The 20,175-nt window shown below is 44.8% G+C and overlaps 1 protein-coding gene across 2 annotated transcripts in view; it reads left to right on the top strand.

Moving 5' to 3' along the window:
- SLC41A3 (solute carrier family 41 member 3) overlaps window positions 1-20,175 on the top strand; it is an 83,520-nt gene that overhangs the window by 11,059 nt on the left and 52,286 nt on the right. For both annotated transcript variants that reach the window (XM_054480775.2, XM_054480772.2), the window contains exon 2: window positions 10,613-10,912. In XM_054480775.2, coding sequence (XP_054336750.1) covers window positions 10,640-10,912 — 273 coding nt within the window. In that variant the 5' untranslated portion in view covers window positions 10,613-10,639. The remainder of the gene's footprint in view (window positions 1-10,612; window positions 10,913-20,175) is intronic.

The following is a 20,175-nucleotide window of genomic DNA, read 5'->3' as shown; positions in this document are numbered from 1 at the left end:
CTCTTCTTTATATGCATGTGTACCCAACATTTGGCTCTCACTTATAAGTGAAACGTGGTATTGGGTTTCTGTTTCTGCATTAGATTGTTTAGGATTATGGCCTACAGTTCCATCCATGTTGTTGCAGATGACATGATCTTGTTTTTTCATGGCTGCATAGTATTCCATGGGCATATGTACTACATATTCTTTATTCAGTCTTCTGTTGACAGGCATTAGGCTGATTTTATGTCTTTGCTATTGTGAATAGTGCTGCGATGAACATACCTGTGCATGTGTCTTTATGGTAGAATGATATATATTTCTTTGGGTATATACCCAATAATGGGATTGCTGGGTTGAATGGTACTTCTGTTTTAAATTATTTGAGAAATCACCTCCACTGCTTTCCACAATGGCTGAACTAATTTACTAATTAGTAAATTTACTAATTTACTAATTCCCACAAGCAGTGTATAAGCATTCCCTCTTGTCCACAACCTCACCAGCATCTGTTATTTTTTGACTTTTTAATAATAGCCATTCTGACTGGTGGCTTTTCCAATTTGTTGGCTTACAATTAATCATATATTCTCTTATAGTTATGTTTAGTTTTGGTTATAATGTTTCCTCTTTCATTCCTAATTTAACTATTCGAGTCTTCTGTCTTTTTTTCTTCATCAGTCTACGTAAAGGATTGTCAGTTTTGTTGATCTCTTCAAGGAGCCAACTTTTGGTTTTGCTGGCCTTTTGTTTTTGTTTATGTTTTTTTTTTTACAATTCTCTTTCAGTTATTACCAGTCTAATCTATATTAATTCTACTTTTTTGGGTTTAGTTTGCTCCTCTTTATCTTAAGGTGGAAGATTGACTTATTAATTTGTTCATTTCTTTTTAAAGATATTGATACGTATAGCTATAAACTTCCCTCTAAGCACTGCATTAACACATGCCATGATTTTTTGGCATGTTGTATTTTCATTTTCATTCATCTCAAAGAAATTTCTAATTTATCTTGTGATTTTTGTCTTTGACCCATTAGTTATTTAAGCGTATGAGCTGGGCGTGGTGGCTCATGCCTGTAATCCTAGCACTTTGGGAGGCCGAGGTGAGCGGATCACTTGAGCTCAGGAATTTGAGACCAGCCTCAGCAACACAGCGATATCCCATCTCTACAAAATTTTAAAAAATATTTTAGCTGAGCATGGTGGCACACACCTGTAGTCCCAGCTACTTGGGGGGCTGAGATGGGAGGATTACATGAACCCCAGAGGTCTAAGCTTCAGTGAGCTGTGATCATGCCATTGCAATCCAGCCTGGGTGCCAGAATAAGACCCTATCTCAAAAAAAAAAAAGAAAAAGTTGTTTAATTTCCGCATATTTATAAATTTCCCAAATGTCCTTCTGTTATTGATTTCTAATTTTATTTTGTTGTGGTTGGAAAACATATTTTGTATGATTTCAGTCTTAAATTATTGAAGTTATTTTTCCTAAGATAGATCAAGCCTGCAAAATATTCCATGTGCACTTGATAAGATTGAGTATTTTGCTATTGTTGCACGGAGTGTTTTGTATAGATGTGTTTGATCTCATTGGTTTATAATGTTATTGAAGTCTTCTTTCTTTTGTTGATATTCTGTCAAATTGTTTTACCAATTATTGGAAGTGAGGTATGTCCAATTATTATTATTGAATTGTCTTTTTCTTCCTTCAATTCTGCCACTTTTATGTATTTGGCGGCTTTGTTGTTAGGCATATGTATGTTTGTAATTGTTAAAGCTTCTTGATAGATTGACCCTTTTATCATTATCAAATATGCTTCTTTGTCTGTAGTAAGAACTCTTGTCTTTATGTCTGTTTTGCCTGATACTATTAATAGTATTAAAGCCACTCCAGTTATCTTTTGGTTACTGTTTAAATGGTATATTTATTTAAATCCTTTTACTTCCAACCTATCCATTTATACTTAATGTAATAATTGATAAGATGGGATTTATGTCTGCCATTTTGCTATTTGTTTTCCATCTGTCTAATGTCTTTTTTCCGTTTCCCCGTTACTGCATTGTTTTGTACTAAGTAGATCTTTCCTAGTGTATCACTTTTATTCACTTGTTATTTCTTTTTTATTTATTTATTTATTATTATTATACTTTAGGTTTTAGGGTACATGTGCACAATGTGCAGGTTAGTTACATGTGTATACATGTGCCATGCTGGTGCGCTGCACCCACTAACTCGTCATCTAGCATTAGGTATATCTCCCAATGCTATCCCTCCCCACTCCCCCCACCCCACAACAGTCCCCAGAGTGTGATGTTCCCCTTCCTGTGTCCATGTGTTCTCATTGTTCAATTCCCACCTATGAGTGAGAATATGCAGTGTTTGGTTTTTTGTTCTTGCGATAGTTTACTGAGAATGATGATTTCCAATTTCATCCATGTCCCTACAAAGGACATGAACTCATCATTTTTTATGGCTGCATAGTATTCCATGGTGTATATGTGCCACATTTTCTTAATCCAGTCTGTCATTGTTGACATTTGGGTTGGTTCCAAGTCTTTGCTATTGTGAATAATGCCGCAATAAACATACGTGTGCATGTGTCTTTATAGCAGCATGATTTATAGTCCTTTGGGTATATACCCAGTAATGGGATGGCTGGGTCAAATGGTATTTCTAGTTCTAGATCCCTGAGGAATCGCCACACTGACTTCCACAATGGTTGAACTAGTTTACAGACCCACCAACAGTGTAAAAGTGTTCCTATTTCTCCACATCCTCTCCAGCACCTGTTGTTTCCTGACTTTTTAATGATTGCCATTCTAACTGGTGTGAGATGGTATCTCATTGTGGTTTTGATTTGCATTTCTCTGATGGCCAGTGATGGTGAGCATTTTTTCATGTGTTTTTTGGCTGCATAAATGTCTTCTTTTGAGAAGTGTCTGTTCATGTCCTTTGCCCACTTTTTGATGGGGCTGTTTGTTTTTTTCTTGTAAATTTGTTTGAGTTCATTGTAGATTCTGGATATTAGCCCTTTGTCAGATGAGTAGGTTGCAAAAATTTTCTCCCATTTTGTAGGTTGCCTGTTCACTCTGATGGTAGTTTCTTTCGCTGTGCAGAAGCTCTTTAGTTTAATTAGATCCCATTTGTCAATTTTGGCTTTTGTTGCCATTGCTTTTGGTGTTTTAGACATGAAGTCCTTGCCCATGCCTATGTCCTGAATGGTAATGCCTAGATTTTCTTCTAGGGTTTTTATGGTTTTAGGTCTAACGTTTAAGTCTTTAATCCATCTTGAATTGATTTTTGTATAAGGTGTAAGGAAGGGATCCAGTTTCAGCTTTCTACATATGGCTAGCCAGTTTTCCCAGCACCATTTATTAAGTAGGGAATCCTTTCTCCATTGCTTGTTTTTCTCAGGTTTGTCAAAGATCAGATAGTTGTAGATATGCGGCGTTATTTCTGAGGGCTCTGTTCTGTTCCATTGATCTATATCTCTGTTTTGGTACCAGTACCATGCTGTTTTGGTTACTGTAGCCTTGTAGTATAGTTTGAAGTCAGGTAGTGTGATGCCTCCATCTTTGTTCTTTTGGCTTAGGATTGACTTGGCGATGCAGGCTCTTTTTTGGTTCCATATGAACTTTAAAGTAGTTTTTTCCAATTCTGTGAAGAAAGTCATTGGTAGCTTGATGGGGATGGCATTGAATCTGTAAATTACCTTGCGCAGTATGGCCATGTTCACGATATTGATTCTTCCTACCCATGAGCATGGAATGTTTGTATCCTCTTTTATTTCATTGAGCAGTGGTTTGTAGTTCTCCTTGAAGAGGTCCTTCATGTCCCTTGTAAGTTGGATTCCTAGGTATTTTATTCTCTTTGAAGCAATTGTGAATGGGAGTTCACTCATGATTTGGCTCTCTGTTTGTCTGTTGTTGGTGGATAAGAATGCTTGTGATTTTTGTACATTGATTTTGTATCCTGAGACTTTGCTGACATTGCTTATCAGCTTAAGGAGATTTTGGGCTGAGACAATGGGGTTTTCTAGATATACAATCATGTCATCTGCAAACAGGGACAATTTGACTTCCTCTTTTCCTAATTGAATACCCATTATTTCCTTCTCCTGCCTAATTGCCCTGGCCAGAACTTCCAACACTATGTTGAATAGGAGTGGTGAGAGAGGGCATCCCTGTCTTGTGCCAGTTTTCCAAGGGAATGCTTCCAGTTTTTGCCCATTCAGTATGATATTGGCTGTGGGTTTGTCATAGATAGCTCTTATTATTTTGAGATACGTCCCATCAATACCTAATTTATTGAGAGTTTTTAGCATGAAGGTTGTTGAATTTTGTCAAAGGCCTTTTCTGCATCTATTGAGATAATCATGTGGTTTTTGTCTTTGGTTCTGTTTATATGCTGGATTACATTTATTGATTTGTGTATATTGAACCAGCCTTGCATCCCAGGGATGAAGCCCACTTGATCATGGTGGATAAGCTTTTTGATGTGCTGCTGGATTTGGTTTGCCAGCATTTTATTGAGGATTTTTGCATCAATGTTCATCAAGGATATTGGTCTAAAATTCTCTTTTTTGGTTGTGTCTCTGCCCGGCTTTGGTATCAGGATGATGCTGGCCTCATAAAATGAGTTAGGGAGGATTCCCTCTTTTTCTATTGATTGGAACAGTTTCAGAAGCAATGGTACCAGTTCCTCCTTGTACCTCTGGTAGAATTCGGCTGTGAATCCATCTGATTCTGGACTCTTTTTGGTTGGTAAGCTATTGATTATTGCCACAATTTCAGCTCCTGTTATTGGTCTATTCAGAGATTCAACTTCTTCCTGGTTTAGTCTTGGGAGAGTGTATGTGTTGAGGAATTCATCCATTTCTTCTAGATTTTCTAGTTTATTTGCATAGAGGTGTTTGTAGTATTCTCTGATGGTAGTTTGTATTTCTGTGGGATCGGTGGTGATATCCCCTTTATCATTTTTTATTGCATCTATTTGATTCTTCTCTCTTTTTTTCTTTATTAGTCTTGCTAGAGGTCTATCAATTTTGTTGATCCTTTCAAAAAACCAGCTCCTGGATTCATTAATTTTTTGAAGGGTTTTTTGTGTCTCTATTTCCTTCAGTTCTGCTCTGATTTTAGTTATTTCTTGCCTTCTGCTAGCTTTTGAATGTGTTTGCTCTTGCTTTTCTAGTTCTTTTAATTGTGATGTTAGGGTGTCAATTTTGGATCTTTCCTGCTTTCTCTTGTGGGCATTTAGTGCTGTAAATTTCCCTCTACACACTGCTTTGAATGCATCCCAGAGATTCTGGTATGTTGTGTCTTGGTTCTCGTTGTTTCAAAGAACATCTTTATTTCTGCCTTCATTTTGTTATGTACCCAGTAGTCATTCAGGAGCAGGTTGTTCAGTTTCCATGTAGTTGAGCAGTTTTGAGTGAGATTCTTAATCCTGAGTTCTAGCTTGATTGCACTGTGATCTGAGAGAGAGTTTGTTACAATTTCTGTTCTTTTACATTTGCTGAGGAGAGCTTTACTTCCAAGTATGTGGTCAATTTTGGAATAGGTGTGGTGTGGTGCTGAAAAAAATGTATATTCTGTTGATTTGGGGTGGAGAGTTCTGTAGATGTCTATTAGGTCTGCTTGGTGCAGAGCTGAGTTCAATTCCTGGGTATCCTTGTTGACTTTCTGTCTCGTTGATCTGTCTAATATTGACAGTGGGGTGTTAAAGTCTCCCATTATTAATGTGTGGGAGTCTAAGTCTCTTTGTAGGTCACTCAGGACTTGCTTTATGAATCTGGGTGCTCCTGTATTGGGTGCATATATATTTAGGATAGTTAGCTCTTCTTGTTGAATTGATCCCTTTACCATTATGTAGTGGCCTTCTTTGTCTCTTTTGGTCTTTGTTGGTTTAAAGTCTGTTTTATTAGAGACTAGGATTGCAACCCCTGCCTTTTTTTGTTTTCCATTTGCTTGGTAGATCTTCCTCCATCCTTTTATTTTGAGCCTATGTGTGTCTCTGCATGTGAGATGGGTTTCCTGAATACAGCACACTGATGGGTCTTGAGTCTTTATCCAGTTTGCCAGTCTGTGTCTTTTAATTGGAGCATTTAGTCCATTTACATTTAAAGTTAATATTGTTATGTGTGAATTTGATCCTGTCATTATGATGTTAGCTGGTTATTTTGCTCATTAGTTGATGCAGTCTCTTCCTAGTCTCAATGGTCTTTACATTTTGGCATGATTTTGCAGCGGCTGGTACCAGTTGTTCCTTTCCATGTTTAGCGCTTCCTTCAGGAGCTCTTAGGGCAGGCCTGGTGGTGACAAAATCTCTCAGCATTTGCTTGTCTGTAAAGTATTTTATTTCTCCTTCACTTATGAAGCTTAGTTTGGCTGGATATGAAATTCTGGGTTGAAAATTCTTTTCTTTAAGAATGTTGAATATTGGCCCCCACTCTCTTCTGGCTTGTAGAGTTTCTGCCGAGAGATCCGCTGTTAGTCAGATGGGCTTCCCTTTGAGGGTAACCCGACCTTTCTCTCTGGCTGCCCTTAACATTTTTTCCTTCATTTCAACTTTGGTGAATCTGACAATTATGTGTCTTGGAGTTGCTCTTCTCGCGGAGTATCTTTGTGGTGTTTTCTGTATTTCCTGAATCTGAATGTTGGCCTGCCTTGCTAGATTGGGGAAGTTCTCCTTGATAATATCCTGCAGAGTGTTTTCCAACTTGGTTCCATTCTCCCCGTCACTTTCAGGTACACCAATCAGATGTAGATTTGGTCTTTTCACATAGTCCCATATTTCTTGGAGGCTTTGCTCATTTCTTTTTATTCTTTTTTCTCTAAACTTCCCTTCTCACTTCATTTCATTCATTTCATCTTCCATCGCTGATACCCTTTCTTCTAGTTAATCACATCGGCTCCTGAGGCTTCTGCATTCTTCACATAGTTCTCGAGCCTTGGTTTTCAGCTCCATCAGCTCCTTTAAGCACTTCTATGTATTGGTTATTCTAGTTATACATTCTTCTAAATTTTTTTCAAAGTTTTCAACTTCTTTGCCTTTGGTTTGAATATCCTCCCGTAGCTCGGAGTAATTTGATCGTCTGAAGCCTTCTTCTCTCAGCTCATCAAAGTCATTCTCCTTCCAGCTTTGTTCCGTTGCTGGTGAGGAACTGCGTTCCTTTGGAGGAGGAAAGGCGCTCTGCTTTTTAGAGTTTCCAGTTTTTCTGCTCTGTTTTTTCCCCATCTTTGTGGTTTTATCTACTTTTGGTCTTTGATGATGGTGATGTACAGATAGGTTTTTGGTGTGGATGTCCTTTCTGTTTGTTAGTTTTCCTTCTAACAGACAGGACCCTCAGCTGCAGGTCTGTTGGAGTACCCGGCCGTGTGAGGTGTCAGTCTGCCCCTGCTGGGGGGTGCCTCCCAGTTAGGCTGCTCGGGGGTCAGGGGTCAGGGACCCACTTGAGGAGGCAGTCTGCGCATTCTCAGATCTCCAGCTGCGTGCTGGGAGAACCACTGCTCTCTTCAAAGCTGTCAGACAGGGACATTTAAGTCTGCAGAGGTTACTGCTGTCTTTTTGTTTGTCTGTGCCCTGCCCCCAGAGGTGGAGCCTACAGAGGCAGGCAGGCCTCCTTGAGCTGTGGTGGGCTCCACCCAGTTCTAGCTTCCCGGCTGCTTTGTTTACCTAAGTGAGCCTGGGCAATGGCGGGTGCCCCTCCCCCAGCCTTGCTGCCACCTTTCAGTTTGATCTCAGACTGCTGTGCTAGCAATCAGCGAGACTCCGTGGGTGTAGGACCCTCTGAGCCAGGTGCGGGATATAATCTCCTGGTGCGCCGTTTTTTAAGCCCGTCGGAAAAGCGCAGTATTCGGGTGGGAGTGACCCGATTTTCCAGGTGCCGTCTGTCACCCCTTTCTTTGACTAGGAAAGGGAACTCCCTGACCCCTTGTGCTTCCCGAGTGAGGCAATGCCTTGCCCTTCTTCGGCTCGCGCACGGTGCGCGCACCCACTGACCTGTGCCCACCGTCTGGCACTCCCTAGTGAGATGAACCCGGTACCTCAGATGGAAATGCAGAAATCACCCGTCTTCTGCCTAGCTCACGCTAGGAGCTGTAGACCGGAGCTGTTCCTATTCGGCCATCTTGGCTCCTAATTCGGCCTGAAAGACTTTCCTTTAGGGCAGGTGTGCTGGGGACGAATGCTCTGTGTCTGTTTATCTGAAAATCTCTTAATTTCTCCTTTACTTTGAAAAGATAATTTTGCTAGTTAAGAATTCTTAGGTGACAGCTTTTGTTCTTTGAGCACTTTGATGCCATCTTGTTGCCCTCTGGCTTCTATTTCTGATGAAAAATGAGCTGTTAATCTTATAGAGCAGTGGTCCCCAACCTTTTTGCCACCAGAGACTAGTTTTGTTGAAGACAATTTTTCGATGGACTGGGGCAGAGGGGAGGCACTGGTTTGGGGATGAAACTGTTCCACCTCTTCATCAGGCATTAGATTCTCATAAGGAGCACACAACCTAGATCCCCTGTGTGCGCAGTTCACAATACAGTTTGAGTTCCTATGAGGATCTGATGCTGCCGCTGATCTGACAGGAGGGGGATCCTGATCAGGCAGTGATGCTTGCCGGGAGCCGCTCACCTTCTGCTGTGTGGCCCAGTTCCCAACAGGGGTTGGGGACCCCTGCTCTGAAGGATCTCTTGTACATCATGAGTTGCTGTTCTCTTCCTGCTTCTAAGATTCTTGGCAGGTCTTGGTGTGCTCTCTCGGAGTTTACTCTACTTGGAATTTGTGGAGCTCTATGGATGTGGAAATTAATGTTTTATGACATCAGGAAAGTTTTTGTCCGTTATTTTTCAAATATTCTTTCTGCCTTCCCCCTTTTCAACATTTATATTGTTATGCTTGATATTCTTCCATAGTTCTCGGAGGTCCTGTTTCTTTTTTTATTCTTTTTCATTTCTGTTCTTCATACTGAATAATCTCTCTTGATTTATCTTTTAGTTCAGCAATTCTTTATATTCTCCCTGCTCAGATCAGCCATTTGCTCTTCTAGGGAATTTTACATTCCAGCTCTTGTACTTTAGAACTCGTGAATTTCTATTTGGTTATTTTTAAAAATAATTTTTATCTGTATATTGATACTCTGTATTCAAGTAGACATCATTCTGAAGCTTTCCTTTGCTTCTTCCGGTATGGTTTCTTAAGTTCTTGGAACATATTTAAAACAGCCAATTCAAAGTTTTAGCCTCCTTCAGGGACAGTTTCTGTTAATTTTTTTTTAATGGGCCATACTTATTTCTTGGCATGTCTCATTTTTGTTGTTGAAAACTAGACCTTTAACAGCATATAACGTGACAGGTGTGGAAATGAGATTCCCCCCTTCCCAGGATTTGCTGTTGCTGCTTGTTGTTGTTTGCATAGTGATTTTTCTGGACCAATCCTGTAAACATCCTCCATTCTCTGTTGTATGTGGCCATGGAAATCTCTGGCCAGTGCCAACTGATGACCAGTTACAGATTTCCTTGAACTCCGTGCCTGGAACTCCAAGCCGGGAATGAGTGTGCCTCCCAGTCTTTACCCAGGGGCTCTGTGTGCACACTGGGTACATCCAGTCTGGTGCTCACCAGAGCTTCCCCAGCCTTTACCTGCTGCTTGTGCAAAGTGTCCAGGAGGTACAAACTTGGAGCCTTCCTAGGAATTTCCTGAGTGTGTTTCTAGCCATGGGTGTGGCACTATCCATTGGTGGCCTATTAGGTTGGTGCGAAAGTAATTGCAGTTTTTGCTGTCAAAAGTAATAGCAAAAACTGCAATTACTTTCGCACCAACCTAATAGATTCCCAGAGTGTGCGGGAATTTTTCGAAACCCCTGTTGACATCCCCTTCCTCAGCTTTTCCTTTTAAGTGTTTTCATTAGTCTGTTGTTCACCCCAGCTGGTAGCCACTGTGCCTATAATTGTTTTCTACTAACTTCTCCCAGGGCAAAAGGTTTTGCACCAGCTGAACTCCAAGTGGGGTTAAATATAGACAGCCCTCCAAGTGGGGTCTTCCAGGGATCTCCAGATGGATGAAAAAATAATTCTTTGGGCATGGGGACTTAAAAGAACTCTAGCCTTGTCATGCCCTTCAGGCTGCTGGCTCTCACTGCAGTTGTAGGCTGTCAATTTTCAAGGCTAGGGCAGAGCTGGAGAGGGTAGTGGGACCAGGCAAGTTAGAATGTCACCAGCATCTTGAATGTTACAAAGTGATCTTTCTTGCTGAGAGCAATTTTTCTTGAGTAGGTACTCCTGGATGCCTTGAGCCTTTGGTATCAGTAAGAGTTCTGAAAAAGATGATTTCGACAGTTTTTGCTGTTTTTTTAAAATTGCTTTTATAGGAGAGAGAATTTTCAGAGGCCCTTTTTTGCTGACTTCAGCCTATATATGTTTGTGCTCTTCTGTATGTTTTGTGCTCACATATGTGCATATTAAACAACAAACTATTGTAAATTGGGGTGCAGGAGGCTGGTGGAGCAGGTGCTGAGTAAGGGCTGTGGGTTGGATGGGACCATGCCAGCCTGGGGCTGGACAGATGCCTGAGGCTCCTTGGGTGTTAGTGCCATGGGAATCAGGAACTTGGCCTACAACTTTGTGTCTCCCACTGTAGGGCTGCCAGGCACCCAGCTGTGCCCAGATGGATGGGACAGAGACCCGGCAGCGGAGGCTGGACAGCTGTGGCAAGCCAGGGGAGCTGGGGCTTCCTCACCCCCTCAGCACAGGAGGACTCCCTGTAGCCTCAGAAGATGGAGCTCTCAGGGCCCCTGAGAGCCAAAGCGTGACCCCCAAGCCACTGGAGACTGAGCCTAGCAGGGAGACCGCCTGGTCCATAGGCCTTCAGGTGACCGTGCCCTTCATGTTTGCAGGCCTGGGACTGTCCTGGGCCGGCATGCTTCTGGACTATTTCCAGGTAAGAGGGAACTAAATGAGGACAGGGAGGGGGGCACTGCCGAACGTCACCTATAGAGTAGGCACCTGCTTGTAAGGTTGAGCTTAAAGGTTGTCGGGCAGTCCTCTCAAAAAGCTATTTTTTTTTTCTGTATGTTGGGCAAGATTCTTTTAGTCTCTGGTGACAGAGACTAAATTTAACCCAAGTTAATCTTCAGTAGACAATTTATTAGCCCATATGATTGATGTAGACCAAAACTTACTTAATCATTTCCGTTCTGATGTACTTTGAAGTTTAACAACTGTGTCAGTCAACTACTGCTGCCATAACAAAGTCCCACACACTGGGGGAGCTTCAACAACACACATTTATTTTCACACAGTTCTAGAGGCTGGAAGTCCAAGATCAAGGTGTTGGCAGCGTTGGTTTCTCCTGTGGCCTCTCCTTGGCTTGCAGATGGCTGCCTTTTCTCCGTGTCTTCGCGTGATCTTTCCTCTGCATGTCTCTGTCCTAATCCCTCTTCCTAAGAGGACACCCATCAGATTGGATTAGGGCCCACCCTAATGACCTCATTTTAATTTAATTACCTCTTAAAGGCAGTGTCTCTAAGTGTAGTCTCATTCTGAGGTACTGGGTGTTAGGACTTCAACATACGAATTTTTGCAGGGACATAATTTAGCCTATAACCACTTAAAAAACAAATGCTGCAGTGAATCATCTTGACATAAATCATTGTATACATTTCTGAATAAATTGGTAGGATAACTTGTTGCTTGTAGAATTGCTGGGTAAAGAGCATGTGCGTTTGTGGCTCTGATGGAGATCACCCAATCATCTGCTTAGTGGTGCAGGGGTCCGACCCACAGACCCTGACCCAGCGACAGATGAGACATGTACATTGACACAGATATTTTGCCTGTCAATCCAGCTAAGGGGCTCTGCTCTGAGTCTGCAGCATCGCCCCATAAGCTGGCAAATTTCATATTTATTTAGTACAGATTAAATGACAAAGGCTTTGAGTCAACACACCTGTGGGTAATTAATTTGGTTGCCCCCCACCAGAGAGAGCAGTCCTACAGGTGATCAAAGGTTTGTCTTAGGACCACATGAGTAAACAAGCTATTTAGATAAACTCCCCCACGTTCCCTTGTTATTTGTTCTTCTGCTATCAACTCAAGGTAAAGAGGATTAGGCTGCCTTCAGCTAAATCTTTTACTGAAGCTATGCAACACCCCGGCCTACTGAGAAGGTTTGTGACTATTTCCTATAACTATCTTTATAATTTTTCCCACTACCCTGACTGAACTCCCACATAGTTGTAGGATGTTGTACTTCCTCCAGTACCACAGGGAAATGCTTGTTCCCAACACTCATCAACGCAGGTTTTTTCAGCCTTTTTGATCTTTAGTAATCTGCCATCTGGAAATTGCATTTCATTGTATTAATTTAATTTCTCTTGATGCCTAACAAGTTATCCCAAAACTCATGCATTATATTAAGCATGTGTGTATCCCAATAATACACACATGGTTCATATAATAGCATGTATTATCTCGTGGTTAGTGTGGGTAAAGAATCCAGGTGAAGTTTAGCTGGCTTTTCTGCTTCATGGTCTCTCCTAAGGCTGTGGCACCAGCCCAGCTCACTTAGAGGGTGACATTCCTGGCAGATACTGGACTGCGAGCCTCAGTTCCTCACTGCTGTTGCCCAGAGGCCCCCTCAGGTCCTCTCCATGTGGACATCTCCATCATGGTGCCTGCCTCATCAGGGTACAGTCCAAGATGGAAAAATAGTCTGCTGGCAAGACAGATATCACTGTCCTCTGTAACCTAGTCATAGAAGCGGCATGGCCTTGCTTCTGTTGGTGAGAATCAGGTCACCAGGTTCAGCCACATTTCAGGGGAAGCAATTAGCTAAAAGTATCAGTACCAGGAGGCGGGGTCGGGGGCCTTCCTCCAGGGCTGCTGCCTGCTGTGGCATTATGGTGTGATCTGTGCTTCTTATTATGAGTGAGAGAGGTTGAGGATCTTGATATTTCTATTTATATTCTTTGTTCATTTTTCTTTGGGGTGTTTTTCTGTTTTCTTATTGATACCTAGGGGCTTTGTGTATATTAAGGAAATTGATCATTTCATTGTGACGTGGATTATAAATGTTTCCTATTTTTTTTCCGTTTATCTTTTGACTTTGCTTTTGGTGGCTTTTTGCTATGCATTCATTTTTTAAAATGCAGTCTCAGTCATCTTTCTTCTAAGGCTCTGAGCCTATGCCTTCCTTAGAAACGGAGGCTGCTTTTTATACAGGTGCCCATCTGCCCGTGTGCGTGCACAGGGCAGCACATATTAGAGACTAGGGATGTGTTCCCATGAAGAAGAAAAACTCTCTGCTACAAGTCTGCTTTCTTTTCATTGCATATATGAGAGGTTCAAAGTGGGTGTACACAGCTGTCGTGCTGGTCTGCATCGGTTTGTTGGCTGGTTAGTGTTCAGTTCAGTGCAAACATTTCAAAACTGGAAGCTTTTCATTACAGTGCTTATATTCAGCTCCTCTTTAAAACTCAGAAGATTTGGCAACATGTGGTTTTTGTATCAGTTTTATATCGCTGTGTTCCACATTACCACAAATTTAACAGCTTAAAATAGCACCCTTGATTAGCTCATAGTTCTGTAAGGCAGAGGGCAGGCATGGTATGGCTGGGATCTCTGCTCGGGGTCTCAACAGCTGAAATCCACATGCTGGCCAGGATGCATTCTCTTCATGAGGCTCTGGGGGAACATCCACTTCTAAGCATAGTCCTGTCTTCAGAACTCACCTCCTGGTGCTGTGTTCCTCCCTGAGGCTGAAGGACTGCAGTTCCATTTCCTTGCTGGCTGTCAGCCAGGGGCTGCACTTCACTTCTCGAGGCCATTCCTATGTCTTGCCATGTGGCCCTTCCATCTTCAAAGGCAGCAGTGGAGAAACCTCTCTTGAGTGAAATCCCTCTCTGACTTCAGGAAGCGCCTGCTCCCTTTAAAGGGTTTACCTGATGAGGCCAAGCTCCTCCAAATTAATCTTTCTGAAATTCCACCAGGACTCCTCACTGGAATGCGTGGAGCAGGCAGGAATGGCAGCAGTCTCCAGAAACTGATCCAGTCCTGGGCTCTGTGGGTGGACTGGGATGAGCATTGTGTGCATGTGCCAGGAAGAACGGGGGTCTCCAGGCAAGCTATGGCCTTACAGAGACACCGAGCAGTCTAGAAAGGCCAGGAGGGCAAGAGGGCTGGCTGGAGGGGCATTACATGTGGGCAGAGAGAGAAGACTGGGGATGCGGGAGGAGGTGAGAGCAGCCTGTTTTAATTGCCTCCTCTTTACTCTGCTGGTGAGGGCGGGGTGTCCTGCCCTAGGGTTATGGGGATGGTGGACACTCAACACCTGGCTCTGGACAGGTGAGGACCACGGCAGTTTGTGAGTCCTCATACCAATCACCCAGGCAGGAGGATGCTGCACACCTTGCAGGGCCACTGGGGAGCAGAGTGAGCCAGCAGGGGATGTGGGAGGCAAGATTTGTCATAACAAGAGAGTGGGAAACCTGCCCTCCATTCCTGACTATATGCGTAATTCCACAGGGTGGCAGAAACTGAAGCGTGCTCCTCGGGGATGTGGAGGGACAGTTCCTGCCCTGAGATAAGGAGGCTCTTGGGCTGGGAGCCTCATCCACAGGAGCAGAGTCAGGAGGGGAACGCACTGATCATATTATCTTGCTTTCTCCAGGTGTTGAGGCAGCACTTCATAGTTTTAGGCCTTACCCCACCATTGACCCCTTGATGCCTCAATGCCAGCTTAAGTCTTGGTGGTGACTGAGACTTCCAGGGAATAGAAGAGCCTCTCCAGGCAGCAGCGTAGACCCTTGGCCAGGAGGGAGAGTACCATGTGGTGCCCTTGTCCAGGAAGGGCAACAGAGGGATTTGGTGGCCTGGGTATGGGGAGTATGTGTCCCCGGGGGGGGTTGGGTCTGGCTTAATCAGTGCCTATGACAGTGGTGACACCCAGTGGAGGTCACTTTGCCACCTGTCACTTCATCAGAGTTGAAGTGAGGGGCCCATGTGCCTCCTGCTAACCCTGGCTGCCTGTGGCCCACCCAGGAAGTAGAGGCTCCACTGGGTGCTTCCTGCAGAGCTGGTGCTCTATATTTCAAGAAGGAGATGAGGGCCTTGGCCACCGTCGGCCATGTCTGAACCTTAGAGAGGATCAGGAGTGACTGGCTGAGGCCTTGTGTGTGGCTGTAGTATATGTGTAGGCATTTGTTACCCTGTTTTATGTTTTGTGTGTCAGTGAGGCAGGAAATTCCCAGAGCTCTCTACCCCCAAATGGGGCATCTTTGAGGCCCTGGGCCAAGAGCCTGTGCCCAGGTGCAGAGGGAGCCACCAGCAGGCCAGGGCGCCTGTGCTGTTGATTGCCTGATGCTTGGCCGCTGCGCTGACCCTTGGAGGTTTGCTCTTTATCAGGGACTTCCTGGTTAAGATGGGAAGCAGCAGCCTTCCCCTGAGCTCCCTTGCATATTACATGGCAGCACCCTCCATGAAGCCTATAGCTCCCACCGTGAATGGCCAGCCCATCTCAAGGGGCCTTGGGTAGCCAAGGGGCCCAGGGAGGGGTGACTCCTCTGGCACCATGGCATCTGGCAAAGGACTGAGGACAGGGGAGACCACCCATCCTGCAGGTGGCATATGCCAGAGAGCCCAGGTTTGGCTCCATTCTATTTTTAAGGAGACCTCAGTAGCTGTACTGAGCTTGGGGGTGCCACATGTGAAGGCATAATGGGCAGTGGGAATGGAGGGTCACAGGCACAGTGTCTGTGAGAACCTATACTTCCAGGAGAGCCCAGCATGTGTCCAGCAGCTACTCCTCTGATGGTGCACAGTGCAGGGTGGAGGAGAGCATTTCCCTGGATCCGCGGCCCCTAGACAACTTAAGGCCATCAGCCTATAGACTCCAGGGCTTGAGGGGAGGTTGCTAATGCCCCTCTCTTCCATGAAGGCGTTCGTGGGGACACTAATAAGAGTGACTGCTGATTTTAACTTGGGCAGATCCTAGAACCTTTTGTTGGAGTGGCCTGTTTGAGTTGGCTTGCTTTGCAGATGACAGCATAAATGGGCATAAGTAAAATTTGTAGATGAGAAATATGTTGCTTCCAAAACCCAAAAAGAACTAAAAGATATTGGAGACTTGTATTAATGTTGTGGATGCTGAGAAGGTTAATAGTTCTTTTGTTGCAGTGTTGGAGATGGCTCTCAGTTTACCAAATAATTTTCAGGCATTTAACCAAGGTGCCAGGCCTCGCACCACATGTGGGGTGATGGCCCCCTCTCTCATTGTCAGTGCCTTTGTGAGTTACTTGTATGCCCTTAATAAGTGTGTTAAAAGAGCCTCTGTGGAGGAGGGCATCATCAGTGTAATGTAACTGTGCTCCTGAGAAAGGCAGATGCAGGGGAGACCTTGGCCGCATGACTCTGTGATGGCAGAGCTGCGGAGGTCCCCGTGGGGAGCCTGGAAAAGGTATCTAGTGTCCCTTTAGAGGTGAAGGCCAACTGTGTCTGAGAGGCTGGTGAAATAGGCACTGAACAGAATGTATTAGCCAAGTCTGTAGCAGCAAAGTACCAGTTGATTTGGATGGAGTCAGTGATTTCAATAATATTCGGTATTGGATGTGGGGGTCTGAATGGACAGGGTCATGCCATTAAGGTGGTGGTAATCCACCAGGAGGTACCCTTTTGTTCTCTCCAGGTTTAGGAATGAGCCATATTGGCCTGTGTAAAGGAGAAGCAGGGGGATTGACATACCCTTTTTAAGTCTCACATAATAAGTTTCCCTCCTTGAAGGTCCTATTGTAATTTGCATTGGGTAGTATTAACTGTTTTAATGGTGAGCAGGGGAGGGTCTGTGGAGTCTCATCTTGTCAAGCCAATTTGTAAGTCAGACCAGGTGGCAGGAGTGCCAGGGAGCACCCACCAGACTCACACCAGCCTGTAGTCAGTTAACAGTGGTTCTTGTCATGGGGGCAAAAACAACTCTTTAGGGTGGGAGGAGATGACAGAGCCCAAGAGAGACAGCAGATGTTCAAGCCAGCAATTGGCAGTTGCATCCCAACTGGCTGTGTGGGCTTGTTAGCAAGCGAAGAACAGACAGGGAGAGCTGGCCAGGTGTCCTCAGTCACGGTGGGCCCATCTGTCTGTTTGTGAGCCAGTTGTTATGGTCACCTCCTCTTCACCTCATCAATGAGGGAGGGGGTCTCACCCTTGGGTTAAGGGTATGGTGAACCCTTGGCACCCAGGCCTGGACAGGTGAGGGCCACAGCAGTTCATTCATTCATTCATTCATTCACTCATTCAGGCAGCATATACTGTGTACCTGTGCCAGGCAGACACCCCTGCCCTCATGCCGCTCACACAGCAGGTTCTGGGGTCAACGTTGATAGCAGTGAGGGCCGTGTGCTCCAGCAAGTGGTGGGAGCGGCCCTGCGGAGGGAGGCCAAGAAGATCCCCCTTCCCCAGGAGGAGGTGTTGCAGGGGAGGCAAGAGAGGCTGCTTGGAGACAGTGTGGTAGCAGGCCAGCCTGGCAGGGGGTGGACAAGTCTTTCATCTTCACCTGTGGGTGGGTTCTGCCAGTTGAGATCAGAAGCAGAAAATAAAGAAGAACCTTAACAGTTATTTAAAATTTAATTGGCCTGATCTGTGAGACCTGAACAAGATGAGGGAAGAATTCATGCCTGTAAGAATGACCAACTGACCCAGAACCTGCCAAGGGTCAAGGTGACCCTGAGAAATGAATTGGATGCTGCGTTGGAAACTGCTCCTGGTAAACAAGCAGTTCCCACTGCAGTGTCAGAAATGTACTCCAGAGCCCCTGCCCACGCTCTGTGGACCCTCCCCTAAAAACACACCCCAGTAAGAACGAGGCAGTGGGCAGAGATCAGTGGTCCTCAGCATTCTGATCCTGTGGTCTTTGTGGGGCCTGGGCGGCCTGTTGCAGAAGCTCCTCAGGTGGTCCTGGTGCCCCTGATTGGTGAGCACCACTGATCTTGTGCCACTTGCTCATGCTGTGGGCTGTGGGGTGGGCTGGAGGCCCAGAGAAGGTCACACAGAAACCGCCGGACCCGGCTTCCACCTGCTGCTCCGTGCAGCTGGAATCTAGTTCAAGCTCTTTGAGATTTTTCTGCTGTGCTACTGAGCTATTTTTGAAACCACACTTTTGATTTTCTGGATTATAACCCAGTGAGCTGTGTTGACATGTTTTGTTCTCAGGTTTTCACAGGAAAGTCATTTTTCTTATATAATTACTTTATTTGCTTTTGATAGTTTTTTTATTTATAAAAGCAAACAATCACAATTGTCAGAATAGACAGAAAATTATAAAATAAAGATTACTTATGAACCCACCACCCAAAGGCAACTACTGTTAACATTTTGGTATATATCCTTCTGAATGTTTCACTGTGTGCACGTGTGTGTGTGTGTGTGTGTGTGTGTGTGTGTATGTGTGTGTATCCTTCTCACTTTTTTTTTGAGATAGAGTTTCGCTCTTGTTTTCCAGGTTGGAGTGCAATGGCATGATCTCAGCTCACTGCAACCTCCACCTCCCAGGTTCAAGTGATTCTGGTGCCTCAGCCTCCCGAGTAGCTGGGATTACAGGCATGCGCCACCACGCCCAGTTAATTTTTGTATTATTAGTAGAGATGGGGTTTCTCCATATTGGTCGGGCTGGTCTCGAACTCCCAACCTCAGGTGATCTGCCCACCTCGGCCTCCCAAAGTGCTGGGATTACAGGCGTGAGCCACTGCACCCGGTCTCTCACTCAGTTTTTAAACAGATTTGAGAAACATTTTTGTAATGATTTGTAACTTACTTGATCAGACACCTCTTTCTATATGAGAGTATGCAAATGGTTGTTTATTTCTGCATCTCCTGTGCTGATGAGGGTGGTTCCAGGATTCACTGTGTATGATTATACGTTGTGCAATGATGTTTGACCACGTCCAAAACTATGATGACACTGTAAGAGGTGCTGACACCTGAAGGAAGTGATCACCTGTCTGGGGGCTGCTCAGCTGTATGCCTTGGGAATGTGCATCCCACAACAAGCCTTGAGCAGCCAGGGAAACTAGGCCAGCCTTAAAGACAGAGGACTCTGTCTTTAACCAGGTGATGCCTTTAAACCAGTAACTTTCTGCAACACTTCTCTCAGAATCAGGCCGTTTCTCTCTGCCTCCTGCCGGTTCAATCTCCTATTTGAACAAACTGATCCTAACCATGGATGACGGGCAGCAATGGGGTTGGCAGGCAGGAGTAGCAGCCCAGAAGCTGAGGGTCTTGGCCTGCCTTTGACACTAACTTGCTGTGTGATCTTGGGAAACTGTTCATTTTCTTCATTTGCAAAACAGAACGCTATAGTTCCTGTGAACATCCCAGTGCTGTTGTGAAAATGACAGAATGTGAGAGAGCTCTGAGAAATACAGAGTGCTGCACAAGGGAACAAATGGGCATTCCTTCATCCATTTGCAGTGACTGAGTGTTACGGGCATTCCTTCATTCATTTGCAGTGACTGTTTGCGTGTGGCCAAGTCTGCTCTGTGCCCTCGTTATGCCCTGGGTTTGCTTCAGAGCACTTGTCACAGATCATCATTTATTTATTTCTTTTTTTTTTTTTGACTATCTGATAACCTGTGTTCATTCTGCTCACAGTGTACCCTGGCATTTAGGGCGGAGGCTGGCAATTACTAGGCCCTAAGTACTGATCTGTGGAATGGAGCCATGGAGAAATCCCCAAAATTGCAGCAGTGAGAAGGGCTGTGTTCTCAGGATGGGTGCGTGCCAGAGAGGGAGAGCAGATACACCTGCATTTCATGCTTCTGTTATGCAAAAGTGGGACCAGTCTTCAGGGAGTTTCAGAGAGTAAGTTGGGAATTCTGGGGAAAGAGCTGTTAGGCTCTGGCTGAGAGGAGGTGCCTCAGCTGGCCACGAGGCCTGGCAGACGTTTGGCCTGGGTGATGTGTTGGCCTGCAGCAGAGGGGAGGAGCATGGGCATGGCCCCTGTGAGGGTTGTGAGAAGCTCCCTCTGCAGCTGCAGCATATGACCGTGTACTTGAAAGAAGGAGGTTCACGTGGATGTGTCTTTCCAGATTGCAAGGGGTCCGGATGCTCCTTTCTCAGGCAGTGTGTTGACCGCCATGGAGGATGTGCAAGCAAGGGCCATCCTCACAGTGCACCTGTGGGTTGTGCCTGTGAAGAGCACACACTGGTTTTGTGAGG

The sequence above is a fragment of the Pongo pygmaeus genome, chromosome 2 (genome assembly GCF_028885625.2).
Source record: "Pongo pygmaeus isolate AG05252 chromosome 2, NHGRI_mPonPyg2-v2.0_pri, whole genome shotgun sequence".
Classification (NCBI taxonomy): Eukaryota; Metazoa; Chordata; class Mammalia; order Primates; family Hominidae; genus Pongo; species Pongo pygmaeus.
This window is presented reverse-complemented; position numbering and strand designations above follow the sequence as displayed.